The 15,859-nt window shown below is 39.9% G+C and overlaps 1 protein-coding gene and 1 non-coding gene across 2 annotated transcripts; both read left to right on the top strand.

The window, feature by feature from the left end:
* Nucleotides 1-1,684: 1,684 nt before the first annotated feature.
* LOC131241690 (small nucleolar RNA R71) lies at nucleotides 1,685-1,791 on the top strand. The gene has a single exon (XR_009169246.1). It is a non-coding gene; the product is annotated as a small nucleolar RNA R71 (small nucleolar RNA).
* A 5,765-nt stretch (nucleotides 1,792-7,556) lies between these two features.
* On the top strand, nucleotides 7,557-10,066 carry LOC131239671 (3-ketoacyl-CoA thiolase 2, peroxisomal-like). The gene is made up of 4 exons (XM_058237502.1): nucleotides 7,557-7,712; nucleotides 7,810-7,918; nucleotides 9,192-9,275; nucleotides 9,667-10,066. Exons 1-4 carry the CDS (start codon nucleotides 7,623-7,625, stop codon nucleotides 9,774-9,776), a joined length of 393 nt encoding a protein of 130 aa, XP_058093485.1. The 5' UTR covers nucleotides 7,557-7,622; the 3' UTR covers nucleotides 9,777-10,066.
* The last annotated feature ends 5,793 nt before the right edge of the window (nucleotides 10,067-15,859 follow it).

The following is a 15,859-nucleotide window of genomic DNA, read 5'->3' as shown; positions in this document are numbered from 1 at the left end:
CCTAATCATGTCATCATCAAAATCATGGGAGTGGGCCAGGCACGTCTCTAGAGGGTCAGAGGATAAGGTCAGAGGTGTCGTATCTTCCACTAAAGAGTCAATCATGTTAATGTCGTGGAAATCGTCATCATCCTCTAAGTTTCTGCTACTATTGAAAAAGATGTTTGACTCCAATGTCATATTCCTAAAGGACATAGTCATGACATCATTCCTGTAATTGATAATTGCGTTTGAAGTGGCAAGGAATGGGCGACCAAGAATGACAGGAATCTGAGTGCTCATGTTATTGATGGGTTCGGTGTCCAGGATGATAAAATCTATAGGATAGTAAAATCTATCAACTTGGACTAACACATCCTTAATTATCCCTCTTGGTACACGAACAGAGCAATCAGTAAGTTGTAGTGTGGTTAGGGTGGGTTTTAATTCACCCAAACCTAACTGTTTGTATGCCGAGTAGGGAATCAGATTAACGCTCGCTCCTAAGTCAAGAAGTGCATGATCAATTCGATGGTCCCCGATTACACATGATATGGTTGGGCTACCGGGATCTTTGAATTCCTGTAGCACATCTTGCTTTAGGATGACACTCACTTTCTCGGTCAAGAAGATCTTCTTTTGAATACTCTATCGTCGTGTGGTCGTGCATAAGTCTTTCAGGAATTTGGCATATGAAGGTATCTGTTTCACGACATCAAGTAGAGGAATGTTGACTTTCACTTGTTTCAACACCTCTAGGATATCCTAAGAGTTAGAGAGAGGTTTTGGTGCGACCAACCCTTGGAGAAATGGTGCAACTGGCTTTTCTAGAAGTTCCGGTTCTAATTTTTGTGGGGCCTCACTAGATCCATTATTGTTGTCCTCTTCTGGTTCTTGAGGCTTTTCGGGCCTAACCGGAAGGGTTTTATCAATGATCTTCCCACTTCTAAGAGTGGTGATGGATTTAGCGTGCCCCATTTGATTTGAAGAGCTGGGATCACTTGTCTCGTATTGCGGTGTAGGATTGGGGAGCGGTTGTGCAGGAAGCATCCCCTTTTCTATAACCATCATACGTGAATCCATCTTTTGCATAAAGTCTCGCATTGCATGGGTCAGTTCTTACATGAAATTTTGAACCGGTTCTTCTTGAGGTTTTCCCTGATTTGGATTTTGATTGAAGAAACTTTGAGGGGTAACAGTTTGTCCATTTCTCCAACTAAAGTTTGGATGATTTTTCCAACCAGGATTATACGTATTAAAGGTTGGTCCGTTGAAAGGTCTTTGATAATTATTTACAGCATTGGATTGTTCATTCAACATTTCTCGAAAGGCGGGTATTGTAGGGCAATTTTCAGTTGTATGAATGTTGCAATCACAGATGCCGCAAATACTTTCATTAACCTTATCCTTCTTTCCTTCCATGGCCTCAACTTTTCTTATGAGCGCAGTCACTTTATACTTGAGATCATCCTCTTCTTTCAAGAGATACAATCCACCTTTCTCCTTAGATTGAGTCGGCCTAGACATGGTGTTCGACTTTGGGTAATAGTCCCATGATTGTGTTTTTTCAGCAAGACTATCGAGGTAATCCCATACCTCGTCAACATTTTTATTAATGAATTCTCCATTACACATCGTCTCGACCATTGGGCGCATGGAAGATGTCCGTCCATCATAGAAAAAATTTGTAATGCGCCACGTTTCAAAGCCGTGTTGTGGGCATAAACTGACCAAATCCTTAAACCTTTCCCAACATTGGTAAAATGTTTCATCCTCCTTTTGGGTGAAGTTCATGATTGCTTTTCTAAGGGTAATCGTTTTATGATGTGGAAAAAATTTCTTTATAAATTCCATTTGCATATCATTCCATGTGCCAATGGATCTAGGACGCAGTGAATGTAACCACGTCTTAGCCTTCTCTTTTAAGGAAAAAGGAAAGAGTCTCAGCCTGACTGTGTCCTCAGACACATTTTTAAAATATAAAATGGCTCTGATCTCATCAAACTCTTTCAAATGTAGGTATGGTTCTTCAGATTCAAGCCTATGGAACTTAGGAAGGAGTTGAATAACTCCTGGCTTAATGTCCATATGTCCTGTATTTTCAGGAAAAATCATGCATGAGGGTGTACTCACCCCCACTGGTTGTAAATAATCTCGTAAAGTACGTGGCGGGGGTGCTTGATACACCTCATTCTCATCTTGAATGTCCTCCACCCTAGGTTGGGGTAAAAGAGGTTGGTTCTCAGCCATCACTTCAATTAACTCAGGGGATTTCGAGTGGTGTCTAGTCCTGCGATGGATAGTCAACCCCTCAACCAATTCTCCTTCAGTCAAGAGACGTCGAGTGTTGTCACGGGCCCACTTGGGCATGAAACACTCGCAGCCTGTAATCAAATTTGAAACCTAATTCTAAGAAAGAAAAAGAAAATCTATAAAGAAAGAGAGAGTTGGAAAGAAGTTACCAAATTGAAAGCCCTAAGTAACAACACCTGCAAAAGAAAATAAAACAAGTTAGTTTCTAAAGAGAAGATCTAGAATTAGAAAATCCTTAAAAATGAAGATAGAAATAAACTAGTTTCTAAAAGAAGAAATTCCTAAAGGAAAGTGAAAATTTCTAAAATAAATTAGGAAAGTCCTAAACTAGAAAGTAGGTTACTAAAAGAAATCTGGAAAATAGAAAGTAGAGAAAGAACTTACCGAATTTGAAATTTCTATCTTAAAGGCCTACAAAATAGGAAAGTTAGTTTCTAAACAAAAATTTTATAAGTAGAAAATTAGGAAACAAAATTAGATTCTAAAAGAGTCAGAATTAGAAAGTTACTAAAAACAAAAATAGAAAGTTAATTTCTAAAAAGGGAAATAACTAACCTAGTTTCTAAAAACAAAAGAGGAAAGTTTCTAAAAATAAACTATTTCCTACAAATAGAAAAATACTAGAATTAGAAAATTTCTAAAATTCAAACCCTAATTTTAAAAGTAGAAAAAGAAGAGAAATTAGGAAAGAATTACCAATTTAGAAACTTATGTCAAGATCCTACAAAACAGGAAAACAAGTCAGTTCTAGAAATCAAATAAAAGTTTAAAACTAAAGTTAGGCAAATTCTACTCTTAAACTAATTCTAAACCTAATTAATTTCAGAGAATCGCAACAGTCAGTCCTCGGCAACGGTGCCAAAAACTTGTTCACTCCCCAAGTATAGGGTTGTGATGTAGTAATAAACTCGGTGAGACCAAGGTCGAATCCCAAGGGACTGAAACTCGTATGTAATCTGAAACTCACTAGAATTAGAACTAGATTAAGATGAAATCTAAATCGAATGAATTTGAAGGAATAATGGTGAAGTATTAATGTAAAACTTAAACAATTCAGGGAAAGGAACTAGGGCTTCAGAGGATCCACTTGTAGAGATCAGGGCAGTCTACGCTTGATTCACGAACTCAACTGGACTTCGAGTCCCATCTTCATCCAGTTGGAAGATATATTACTAGAATCGAATCTGAACTGTTGTTGATCTAGTTTTCAAGAGACAAGACGGATGTAAATTAGAATAGATTCCATCACAAAACCATGCCCATGAGACAAAGCAAACAACAGAATTAAACCAATCCACAGCCAATCTGAGTGAGGTATGAATGTTAGGAAGGGTTCCGTCATCCAACCATGTCCAAGGGGCGATGGTGAACAATAGGGTCTCCTAACTGCATAATCACAATAATGAAAAGGAAATACTCAAAGCCATTGCAGATCTATTGTAATTTCAGTCACACCAAACCTATTAAAAACTAAAGGTATTCCTTAAAAATCAAACCAATATCAGCATCAGTTTAGTAATGAATCAAAGTCATAGAGTCTTCCTGTCATGCCACAAGCTTCACCTCTTAGCCCTAGCTAAGAGGTTTAGCCCGACATCATCCGGCTAACTCTTTTAAACATAAACATAAGTACTAAAAACTAAATAATAAAAACTCTGACTATCTCTTTCTCTTGTGCAGCCGTCCACGATTTGGATCCCGGTTCATGATGTTTTACACTCTCTCTCTCTCTCTCTCTCTCTCTCTCTCTCTTTATAGAACTGTAGTCGGAGCAGAGTTTCCGCACTCCATGCGGAAGTTTTACGCAGCAGCGAGGTCGGCTGGGGCTTGCGTATCAACCTTTACGCAGTCAGTACGCAACAACCGGTGGAGGACCCGCGATCAACCCGCGTTTGGCACAATAGCAGATCCGTTTCGGCTATCTGATCCATTCGAACTTCTTGGTGGTGGTCAGTTGCCCCAGGGGAGGATTTTGAATGCCATGATCGATCTGATTACTCTGTTCTGGGCTCCTATTTTTCCTACCGTTAATCCCGTGTGGATCTTCATCCAACGGCACTGCTATGCGAATCTTCCTTCCTTGACTGGAAATCTTGTGTTCTCTGGTCATGGATGTGTGCTGCGTTCAATGGACGCTCCAAGATCATCATCCAATGCTCCTGGCCCACCTCTGTTTTGATTTCTTGACGTCATCTGCGGATGGAAGCCCTGCACACAGTCGAATTGCAGCGAGATTTGTGTCTTCGAGTGGACTCGGATTTGCGTGAAATAAACCAGGGTTCGTTCGAACTTGGGGCCCGCTCCTGATAGACGGTTTAGATTATACATCTGGGGTTTTTTTGATGGCCCACCAATCATCCCGTGGACGGCCAGGCGCTAGAGAAAAATAGAGAGTCTCCTGCTCTGTTTGGAACTGCGCGGTCAAACGCAGTGACTACTGTATGCGGTCCAGTGCACAGCTTCCTGTGCACTCCACTCACGTAAAGTGGGCCTCACCTTAATGTGTGTGAGAAATCTGATCCGTCTGTTAGTTTTACCACCTTATTTAAGGGGTTACGACCGAAATTGAAGCACATTCAGATATTAGGTGGGCCCCAGATGGTCGATTAGTGGGCTGATTTGTCCATTGGGCCACTTCCCCAGAGATTTGGGAGCTAACATTTGACGTGTACGGTTAAATTATGGTCCTCAGGCCATGTATGAAGTTTTGAACCAAACAGATGGTGGGAACCCTGTGATCTTGCATTCTGGACCAATTTCGGGCCACTTGAGCTTCAGTTTCTCGAATTTCTCGGATCTCTGTCGTGTAAATCCGTTGATCTTGCTCCCCTGGGGTCCATCCCTTGCCTTAGTAATTCTGGAGCATCAAATCCATGCATTTAGCACCCTTTTTCAGTCCATGCTCGTAAATACACCTTGCATCACAAACACGATTAAACTAGTCCATTAAATAGTATCATGTCCATAAATTCAGGTAATAACTGGGGTTTAATATGCAATATTTGACCCTCAACACATGTTTGGCCCCATAAAGTACCTGAGTTTCAAATTGAGGGAATTTTAAATTCCTTAAAGAAGGGGTTTCAAATCCAAGGTGAAAGCTTGGATTACATCTAAAATCCTTTCAAGAGTTGCACGTGTAACATGTGTGCCACTAGACTATTAATCTATTGGGCATGTGACTCATTCATGATATCCTAAAACAATTAGATATCATTTGCATCACTATTGTAACGCCCTGAAATTCGGGGGTCGAGCATAACTCAGCTCCCGAGTTCCAAAACATCACTTATGCAACATAATTAATGAATGATGTATGGTGACTGTATTAGCACATAAACATGGGATAGATTAAGCTAAAACGCAGATATGATTCAGGGGTAAGTGAATAAAGCAAGCGGAAGACTTATAGTAAAATATGTGTACAAGTGTAAGCCCCTGAATTACATATACAACCAGATCGTGTAAAAGTGTTATTCATCAAAATTATAAGTACAAGTTACATCATTTCAGTTCCCAAAATAGTAATCCCATAGATCCCGCGCAACAGACCGAGGCTCGCTAGAACCCATCTGAAAACTGCATATAGGAGAAGGCAGCCTCGTCGTCATCCAGCTCCCGCTCTGCCTCAGACTTCGCATCCACATCTGCAACATCAGAGCCTAAGACAGAGTCTGGTGGGTGTTTAACACCGCCCCAGAAACGTGGGAGTGAGTGATCAACTCAGTGGAACAATAAGGCACTGGTTAACATGTTATCAGTTCAATCAAACAGTAATGATAAAGCAGGACAATTAAATAAATCCTAAGTACTCTTATTAATGCAAGTATGAATGCGGTATGATGCGTGCCCTCACGCGTACACCCTCAGCGTCTTCATCTTACGTTACGCATGACATCGCCTCAAAGTGCGCCACATCTACAAAGCACATGCAAATGCGGTGCATGGATATGATTACCAAGTTGTTATTAGTCCGTTTCACACAACAGGATTGGGAAGCTAAGATACCTTCCTCATATCACCATCCAAACAGTGATCCATACTAGGGTCGTCAATCCTAGATATCGCATACGATCATATAGTTGAGGTCGTAGCAAAGGGCTCGTCACCAATCAATGCACGCCTTTCATGCCTTTACTACCACAGATCGGCTCGTCACCTCCTTGCGGTATCCAGGTATGCTCGAGGTAATAAATTCCAACCGTTCTCACACTCTTCACTCCGAGCTCAACCAAATCGACCCAGAACATCAGATCGACTTGATTTTTGAGGTGAAGACCAAGCCCAACTCAGTGACCGCAACAGCCTAAGATCATCGCTCTCGGACTTTCGACGCGCGGTCTAGGTCCGATCCAGATCTTCCAAAAATTCCTCAGAACAACTGGATTTAGCGATGGATCCCAGATTTCAGAGTAACGTAGCGCTCACTAATCTGCACGTTTAGAGCCATGCAGATACAATTTAAAGTGATTGATGCGAATTTCACAAGCAATCAAGTAAAGCGCTAATTACCCCAAAAACAACTACTTAAGGAAAGATTAGCACAAAAATTCCAAGGTTGTTACAACTATAATTACTTTGATATGATGATCCGCGTTTTCCAAACATTGTCCATGTAAATCAACAGTTAAAAATCCTTGGTTAGTCACTTGGATTTGAGCTTGTGTTTGTGGCCCATCCGGGACTTGGAATTTCATCATTTTTGGGCAAAGTATATATTTTAACAGGTTTATTAGAATTATTATGTCAAACATTACATAGTACACTAATTAGAGATATTAAAGTTGATTTAGTAATTAAATTCAAACCATTATAAGTATAATATGCATAACTACTTTTGGATTATAGGTGATTCTGAATTGAGGGTGCCAAACACAAAAGGAGGATTTCAAATCCATGAGGTTTCAAATTTAGGGGTCTTGAATCTATCAGCACGTCACAGCTCGGCAAGCTTGGCAATTGTGAGAGTCAACGGAGAGATAAGGATACACAAGATTCTTGGAGCGATATAAGACGTCACATCTCGGCAAGCTTGGCAATTGTGAGAGTCAATGGAGAGATAAGGAAAATTCCTCTGTTTCCGAACTTGTAATATTATATAACTAGATAATTATTGTATAATTATCATTCAAGGAATCACTTAAGTTATATACATTACTAATATATGTAAAATAAAACTTATTAACATATAATCAAGTTGTTTATATGTAGACACATATTTCCATACTTATATATCACAAGGGAGAATTGATTAGCATGCTCCTCATATCTGTATCGCCTGGTGTTACTCATGTAGGAGTTTTGCTGCTGTTGGAGTGGATCCCGCCGTCATGGGCGTTGGCCCAGCTGTTGCTATTCCTGCAGCTGTGAAGGCTGCTGGTCTTGAAATTAGTGATATTGATCTTTTTGAAATAAACGAGGTAACACTTCAGGATATTAGTGTTCTCAAATTCTTTATACATCTTTTTGAAGTCCAAGGGATGGTAATGGGTACAAATTTCATGGGTCCTTGTTTAGGCATTTGCTTCCCAGTTTGTGTTTTGCTGTAAGAAACTGGAGATTGATCCAGAGAAGATGAATGTGAACGGTGGTGCAATCGCTATCGGGCATCCTTTGGGTGCAACAGGTATTTGTAGTAATGCATTTCAACTTATTGCAGCATCCTTTCTCTATATTAAGAACCTGCCACCAATTTTTACTAAGAACAGTAATAAAATATTCATGCTGTTTGACCTCTTGTATCGCTAGGATGTGGCCTGGATTTGTTCCTTTCCCATCTTGATATGATCATAGTCAATTTTTCTTTAAAATATAATTAGCTAGAAGTTCATGAATAGTGATGGCGGAAAACTGTTATGTGCTTGATGGGTGTATTACATTTGCCATGTATATACATACATAAATACACGTACGCCTTATGGTTAAGCTACTAGCATGTTATTTTTGTTTATAGTTTGCAGAGAGTACATGGTAAAATGAAGGCCACAGCTAAATCTAGGTTTTGCAGTTTTTGTAGACTTTAACAGAAGGCTCATCAACAGTCAGCAATTTCAATGCCAAATATTAGCACCATGCTTTCATGGACATTAACCATGTTTGCCCCTAGCTTGTCATCATCTCATGCTGACTTTTCTTTTGTGCTTTGTTATTAGTATTGAGTCTTTAAGATCAACCCTTTGCCAGAGCTGCCTCTGAACAGTTGAAGTTGCATTGTAGGTTTTTCATTTTATATTTTTCCTAAAACTAACTGGGCCTCAGTAGAGAGGACCATTGTAAATGGCACAATCAAAACTATTTGGGTGACATTTATTATGGAAAGCTCGGGACAATATTAGGTTTTCTGAGAAATATTTCTTCAGAAAATTCATCACTTTTATGAGCTCCAAAACACCACAATGCTAAAATGAGAACTATGCCTTTGATGTATCCTTCACCGAGAGGACTTTGTGATCTCCAACGCACCAATTACTATTTGACCTGTTTGGTTCTCACTAATTTGGTTCAAATGCATATTGAGTGACTGCCGAATCCCTCATCCTGATGAAAAGTTCTCAAGAATCTGGACTCCCCAAGTGGAGCAAGGATTACAAGAAGAGCTGCCTGAAGGGGCCTCCCGTTGAAGAACTTGTCTAAGAGAATAATGTTAGATTTTTCTGAAATTCCTACAGTTTAGCTAGCAATTCTTGAAGGTGACTGAATTCCACAGTTCAGCTAGATTTTTCTAAAATTCCTAAAAGATACCTACAGTTTTAAGTTTCCTTTTCCACTATGAAGGTTGCTGAATTCTTTTATTCAAGTTTTGAGCATATGGGTTTAATGCTTTGTTCTTTTTCCCATGTATTGGTGTTAAGTGATGCTTTAAACATGTTGTTGGGCTGTGACCTTGAATTCTTATACAGGTGCTCGCTGTATTGGAACTCTGTTGCATGAGATGAAACGCCGAGGCAAAGACTCCCGGTTTGGAGTAATGTCAATGTGCATAGGTGGGTTGTTTGTGTGTGCACAAGCCTGCTGTCTTTTCATTCTTACTCATTGCGTGGATGACGATGAGGTTTGCCGATGCTGGGTTGAAGGAAGCAGTGCTTTTTTCTTGACCCAACAATTGTACAGATGGGGGCTGCCATTTGGTATCATATGGTTGCCATTACCCAATAGCTCCCCTACTTCAAGTGGTCCATATCTAGTTGAAGCCAAATCAACTCTCTGATGGGTGAAATATTGGGCGTCTCCTGCCCATTTAGGCCTGGCTATTGCAGGTGGATCACCAAAGTGGGGGTTCTTTCCCCATTTACATTTTATTGGACTAGGCAAAATTGCTGAATGAAGCATTGCAGATGCTCTTGCAAATCACTGAAGTGTTTGATATGTTGACAGGCACAGGGACGGGGGCTGCAGCTGTTTTTGAAAGGGGAGATTGTGTAGATGAGCTGAGCAATGCACGGAGGATCCATCCCAACAATCTTCTGTCCAAGGATGCTCTATAGACGATCCCAACTCATCACAGCCCACCCCATATACTTTAATTATATGGGATCATCCAAATAAATACCAGAGTATCATGGCAAGGTGGAATAGATTGGGGAAGAGAAATCTCGTGGAAATGGGTATGTGGGCCCATCTGGATGTAGACGTGACATGCATTTGGGTTGCATAAACTTTTGGTAGTTGGCTGTCACACTCTGCTTGCTGTTAGGAGCCTTTTATTTTTGGCAAACAACTTGTATTATTAGTAATGAAGGCCAGAGATGTCATCTAAATACTGTTTTTCGTTTCACATTTCTATCTCAAGCTAATGGAGGTACTATAGGTGAATACAAGGAGGCTAGACTGCTCGAATCTTTTCTCAGATTTACCCGCATGAGGTGATTGGCATGCATGCAGGCATTTGGGTCATTCATTAGGCCTACTAATCAAACTTGACCTAATTGGAAATTACATTGTTCCGGATAATCAGCTGCCAGTTGGGCCACGGTCTTTACTATAATGATCTATCCTTAGCGTGCATGTGTGTGGCCTACCTGTTTCAGGGATGGGGTAAATTCACACTACGGAGACTCACATCACATGAATGACCCCGATCTAAAAGCACATTGCCCTGCCCGTGCTATCTTTAACCTCCACAGGAAGTCAATTGCCATCCTGTATGGTGATCCACTTCTTTTCTTGGATCATAAATGACAATTGCCAATGGTGTTCTGCTACAGACTGTTTGGATTGTAAGCCGTAAGTTACAAATAGTCACTTGAGAGAGATATAGAGTAAGAGACAGCAACTCTTTTATCGCTTACTGGAGCTTGTGCTTCTCCCCTTAACAGTTGGGATTTCAAAAATATGACCATGTAAAGAGGCATTGTTGGGTTTTCAAATGCAAGCGACTTTAACCGATTACAAGTCAATTACAAGGGCAGGATGTTTAAAAGGAACCTTTTTTCTTTTTTCTTCTTTATATGGGAGAACCAGTTGAACTGTAGCAAGGAAGATCACCAATCAGTTGTTGCCATGCGGTGCTAAAAGGCAAATTTCAGGGAAAACCATATTTAGGAAGTAATCAGTGTCACCCCATGTTTTACGCCAAGGGACTCACCCAAACCACAAGGGTGAACCAAACATGGGTGTCCCTTAAAATTCTCAAATCCCTGTTTATCTGTTCCACAGTTGCCTGCGGGACACCACCCTTATTTTGATCCATTCCACAGTCGCCCGACGGACACCGCCCTTATTTTTTTAGGGCCCACCATGATGTTGTGTGGAAAATCCACTCCAACCATTATATGTTTGATCCCAGTTAGGCCCAGGGCAAAAAAATAAGGATGACCTGTGATTCAGGTGGGTCATACCCTTAATTTTTACAGGGCCATCGTGATGACTATATAAAATCCACTCAAAAACACCAAAATTTATGCCTAGAGCCAAAATATAAGGTACATCAGGATTCAGGTGGACAACCACAAGGGTAACAGTTCGGAGGGTGAAGGTTGCCCAGTACACTTTTCAATTGTGTGATCCACCTGAATCAGTAATGAGGCTAATTTTTTGGCACTGGACCTACAATGGGCTAAGGCACCAAGTAGTCAGGGTGGATTTCACATAAACGTTATTGTCGTGCCCACTTGCATTGCCCACCCCTAACTTTGCATTACGAAATCTCAGGGAAGGAGTAACTTAAAATAATAAGATAGCTTATTAAAACTCCTTTTGAAAAAAATACTGGAATGTAAATTCATATTAAGTAGGTTGTTTTCTTCTTTTTTGGGTAAAATTCCCTTTTTTCTGATGAGGACATCTACTACAGAAATGCCCTTTTAGAATACCATATGGCATACACTCGTTTGGGCTATACCCTGTTTTCTACCGTAACATGCTTCATGTTAACATGTGTGGATGGTATACTAAAAAACGTTCAGTCTGCAAAGTGGGGCCCAAGGTTTCAATTCCGATGGATTGTACCGCTAAAAAATGGGTCACCCTGTACAAACGGATAAACTTAGTATAGAACGCAAATTCTCAACCAGCATTTCAGAATACATTTCTGGGACTCCCATTCGAAAAGACACTGCATTTGGAAAATGATGGAAAACGTATACCGGATTTGGTCAGCTATGACTTCTCCATCAGTGCACCCCAAAACGACTGTTGTTGATGTCTTAAATCTATCCGTAACAGGGTCTGCCGATGCCACAAACAGACTGCTCAATTCTATCAAGAAAATCTAAAAAAATTCCATTTATTTGCTGGACAGTTTTGGAAGTTACTACTTGATGGCAAATGATCGATGTCATTGACTAGGCTTCGATGTCCGTCAATGCCATCGAAGGTCTCATCAACAGTGCGTGCAAAGTTGTGTAAGTGCCGGATTTGTTTCCTATTCCGGTTGCAATAGTATATATATCGGGTGTAATTGGGATTAGGGTGAGATTAAGGTGTATTAGGGCTTTCTAAAACGTTTCTAAGGGTTCAAGGGCATGGCTAGGGTTTGAAGGAGGTTCAAGGCTTGTTTGAATCAATAAGATCTATCTATCTCTTGTAATTTTGCTTTTATAGTGCATTACTTGTTGTTTTATACCATGATTTTTTACTACAAGGGTTTTTCCACTTAAAAATAAGATTGCTCTTATTTGGGTTTGTTTATGTGATTGTGTGTACTTTGCTTGGTTCCGCTCTGTATGCTTCCGCGGTTCCCAACAAGTGGTATCAAAGATAACATTAGGAAGCAAATCGAATCTGAAAGTAAGGTATCAATGGCATTTAATATGAAGTTCAATGTGTAGAAGTATTACAGTAAAAGCAATTTTGAACTATGGAAAGTTAAAATGAACTGCATCTTAGTTCAGTAAGGATTAAATGAAACTCTCCTTGAAAAGCGATTAAAAACTATGTCAGAAAAAAAATGGAACAAGTTAGATAAGAAAGCTAATATATCTATTCAATTGCGTCTAACAGATGAGCTCATCTATAATGTTATGAGAAAGAAAACTGCAACAAGTACATTGGGCGAAACTAGAAAGCATCTATACGAAGAAGTCTCTTGAGAACCGCTTGTATCTGAAGCTACAGTTGTTCAATCTTAAGATGGCGGAGAAGGGCTGACGTTGAGGCCCACATCGATAACTTCAATAGACTTATTTGCAGGTTGTTGGATGTAGAGACGATGAAAGATGAAAATCAAGCATGTGTTATGTTGAACTCTATTCTAATATCGTATGGGTCGTTCAAAGACTCTTTGTGCACTGATAGAATGACAATTAGCGTTGAAACCGTTAACTCAACCCTTCAGTCGAAGGCGTAGAAAAAGAAAAGCAATGACATAAGTACTTCTACAGATGAGTTGGTTACGAGGGAAAGAAGTTTTGAGCGGGATAATAAATTTTCATGTCAAAATCCAAGGGCATGGATAAAGGAAAGTTGAAGTGCTGGAATTGAAGCATCACATGACACATGGGGAATTATTGTAAGAATCCTAGGTCCATGAAAGAGAATTCAGAGAGTTCTTCTAAGGAGGGCAACACTACAGAATCTAATGAGAAGACGAATGGTAGTGACGTGTTGACCGCATCAAAATCTGGGTACTTCAATCAAAAATAGATTTTGGATACGGGAGCTTTGTACCACATAACCCCTCAAAGGAGTTGGTTCATCAGTTACAGTGAGTGCAATGGTAGCCAGGTGTTTATGGGCAACGATAATGCGTGCAAAGTGGTTGGTGTCGGATTGGTATGCATCAATATGTTTGATGGCATGAAGTGTATCTTGACTGAAGTGGGACATGTTCCTAGGTTGAGAAAGAGCCTGATATCTCTGGGTACACTTAAGGCACTTTGGTGCAAATTCACCGGATTCGATCGTGTCCTCAAAGTTTTAAAAGGGACAATCATAGTTAGGGAGGAGCAGATAAATGAAAACATTTATAAGTTGATCAGAGTACTTCATCAAGTGGAGTTGCAGCGTCTGTAGCAGATTCCACGTCTGCATGTTATGCGGCATGCATACACGTTTAGGCTATATAAGCAATTAGTGCATGAAAGTACTTTCTGACCGTTCTTTAATTTTAGTTCGTAAAAGTATTGATTTTAATATATATGAGCATTGTAGATATGATAAACAGTCAATGTCGTCTTTCGAATCCAATAAACATATTTGTAAGGGAGTTCTAGATCATGTGTGTTCTAATGTATGGGGGTCGTTGCCCATAGTTTTTGGTGAATGGTCGTTATGGTTTGTTACATTCATTGATGACTATTACAGAAAAGTGTGAATTTATTTTATGAATGTTTTCATTAACTTCAAATAATGGAATGCGGTGGTTAAAAAAACAGACATGGCAAAAGGTGAAAGTATTAAGGACAGATAACGGTGGGGAATTCAATCGGTATTGTAAGGATGAAAGGAGCATAAGGCACAACACAATGCGTCACATACTAGAGCAAAATGGTGTGGCTAAGTGAACTAATTAAACTCTCTTCGAGAGGGCCAAATGCATGATGAGTAATGATGGGTAGGGTAAGGAGATGTTGACTAAGGCCTTAACACGGCGTGTTACTTGGTAAATTGTCCCCCTCTACGACCATTGAATATAAAATTCTAGAAGAAGTGTGGAGTGATCAGCAGATAGACTACTCAGGGCTATGAGTATTTAGTTGCGATGCTTACTCTCATGTACCATCAATTAAGAGAGATAAGTTAAACCAAGAAGTTAAAAAGTAAATCTTTGTCGGCTATAGTGGTGGCGTGAAGGATTACAGGTTATATGATCGAGTCATACGAAAAATCATCCTTAATTGTAACATGTGTTTCGATGAAGGATCTTTGTTTTATAAGGATGAACATAAGGAAGACGAAAGGTCGATTGTGGAGCAGCCAACCGTGAGAAGGAATCCGCCAAGGGATCATAGGTTATCGACGATATTCAGGGATGACTCGAATGTTGTATTTGCCATCACTATGGATGATGGGAATCCATCTACTTTTCAATAGGCTTTTGACAACATATATGCCAAAAAGTGGAAAGCAGCAATGGATGACGAGATTAATTCTCTACACAAGAACGAAACGCGGGATCTGATGGAGCTTCCCATCGACCGTAAAGCGATCGAGTGCAAGTGGATCTTTAAGAAGAAATATGATAGATACAAGGTATGGTTGGTAGTAAAGGGATATGCTCAGAGAGGTGTTAATTTCACTAAGATATTCGCTCCTGTGGTGAAGCAACTATCTATCAGATTCTTATTGGCACTTTTCTATCTTGAATAGGTACGGCAAACAGAAATTTGAAAGTGAGTCTTGTGTTAGAATGTATAAGATAAGGAATCCAATAAAGGGTTTGTTTATGTCAGTGGTTGTTGATGTACAGGGCTACATGTTAACTTGAGGGCTAAGGTATGAAAAACTATTATTATTTTTCATTGATATAATAAACATCCTATTTATATATTCTTAAAACGTAGATGATATGTATGTACAGTTATCTACACTGTCCATTCATTTTATCGTATTATTTTAGGGTATAGGTGAAAAAATGATATAGTTCAAAGGCTCAAGTGGACCACACAGTGGGGATTAAACTCCTACCATTGAAAACTTTTTGGGGGCTACAGAAGTTTTAGATCAAGGTGATGTTTGTGTTTTCACTTCATCCAGGTCTATGTGACTTTATGAATAAGTTGGATGGAAATTAACAATCAAGGTGGATCGTAGGAAGGTTTCAACAGTGGTTGTCATTATCACTAATGCTTCTTGTGGTGTGGTCTACTTGAGCCTTGGATCTGTCTAATTTTTTAGCTTATACCTTAAAATTATATGGAAAAATAGATGGACGGTGTGGATGAAACCAATGCTTCATAGTGACCCTTCAGAGCCTTTGTCCGTTCCTAGTTATGAATGGGTAGGGGTAGTACCTAATTGCCTCCATCTGCAAGACAATAATCTACTCCAAGAATCATATGGGACCCACCATTCTCTATGATTTCTTTTTCTTTCAAGGTCAGACCTCTCGGACTCAAGAGCCACGGCAAGGCCAGGGCCTTTAAGATGAATTAGGACCACGGCTCAGGTATGGCTTATCACACTCAAC

The sequence above is a fragment of the Magnolia sinica genome, chromosome 3 (genome assembly GCF_029962835.1).
Source record: "Magnolia sinica isolate HGM2019 chromosome 3, MsV1, whole genome shotgun sequence".
Classification (NCBI taxonomy): domain Eukaryota; kingdom Viridiplantae; phylum Streptophyta; class Magnoliopsida; order Magnoliales; family Magnoliaceae; genus Magnolia; species Magnolia sinica.
This window is presented reverse-complemented; position numbering and strand designations above follow the sequence as displayed.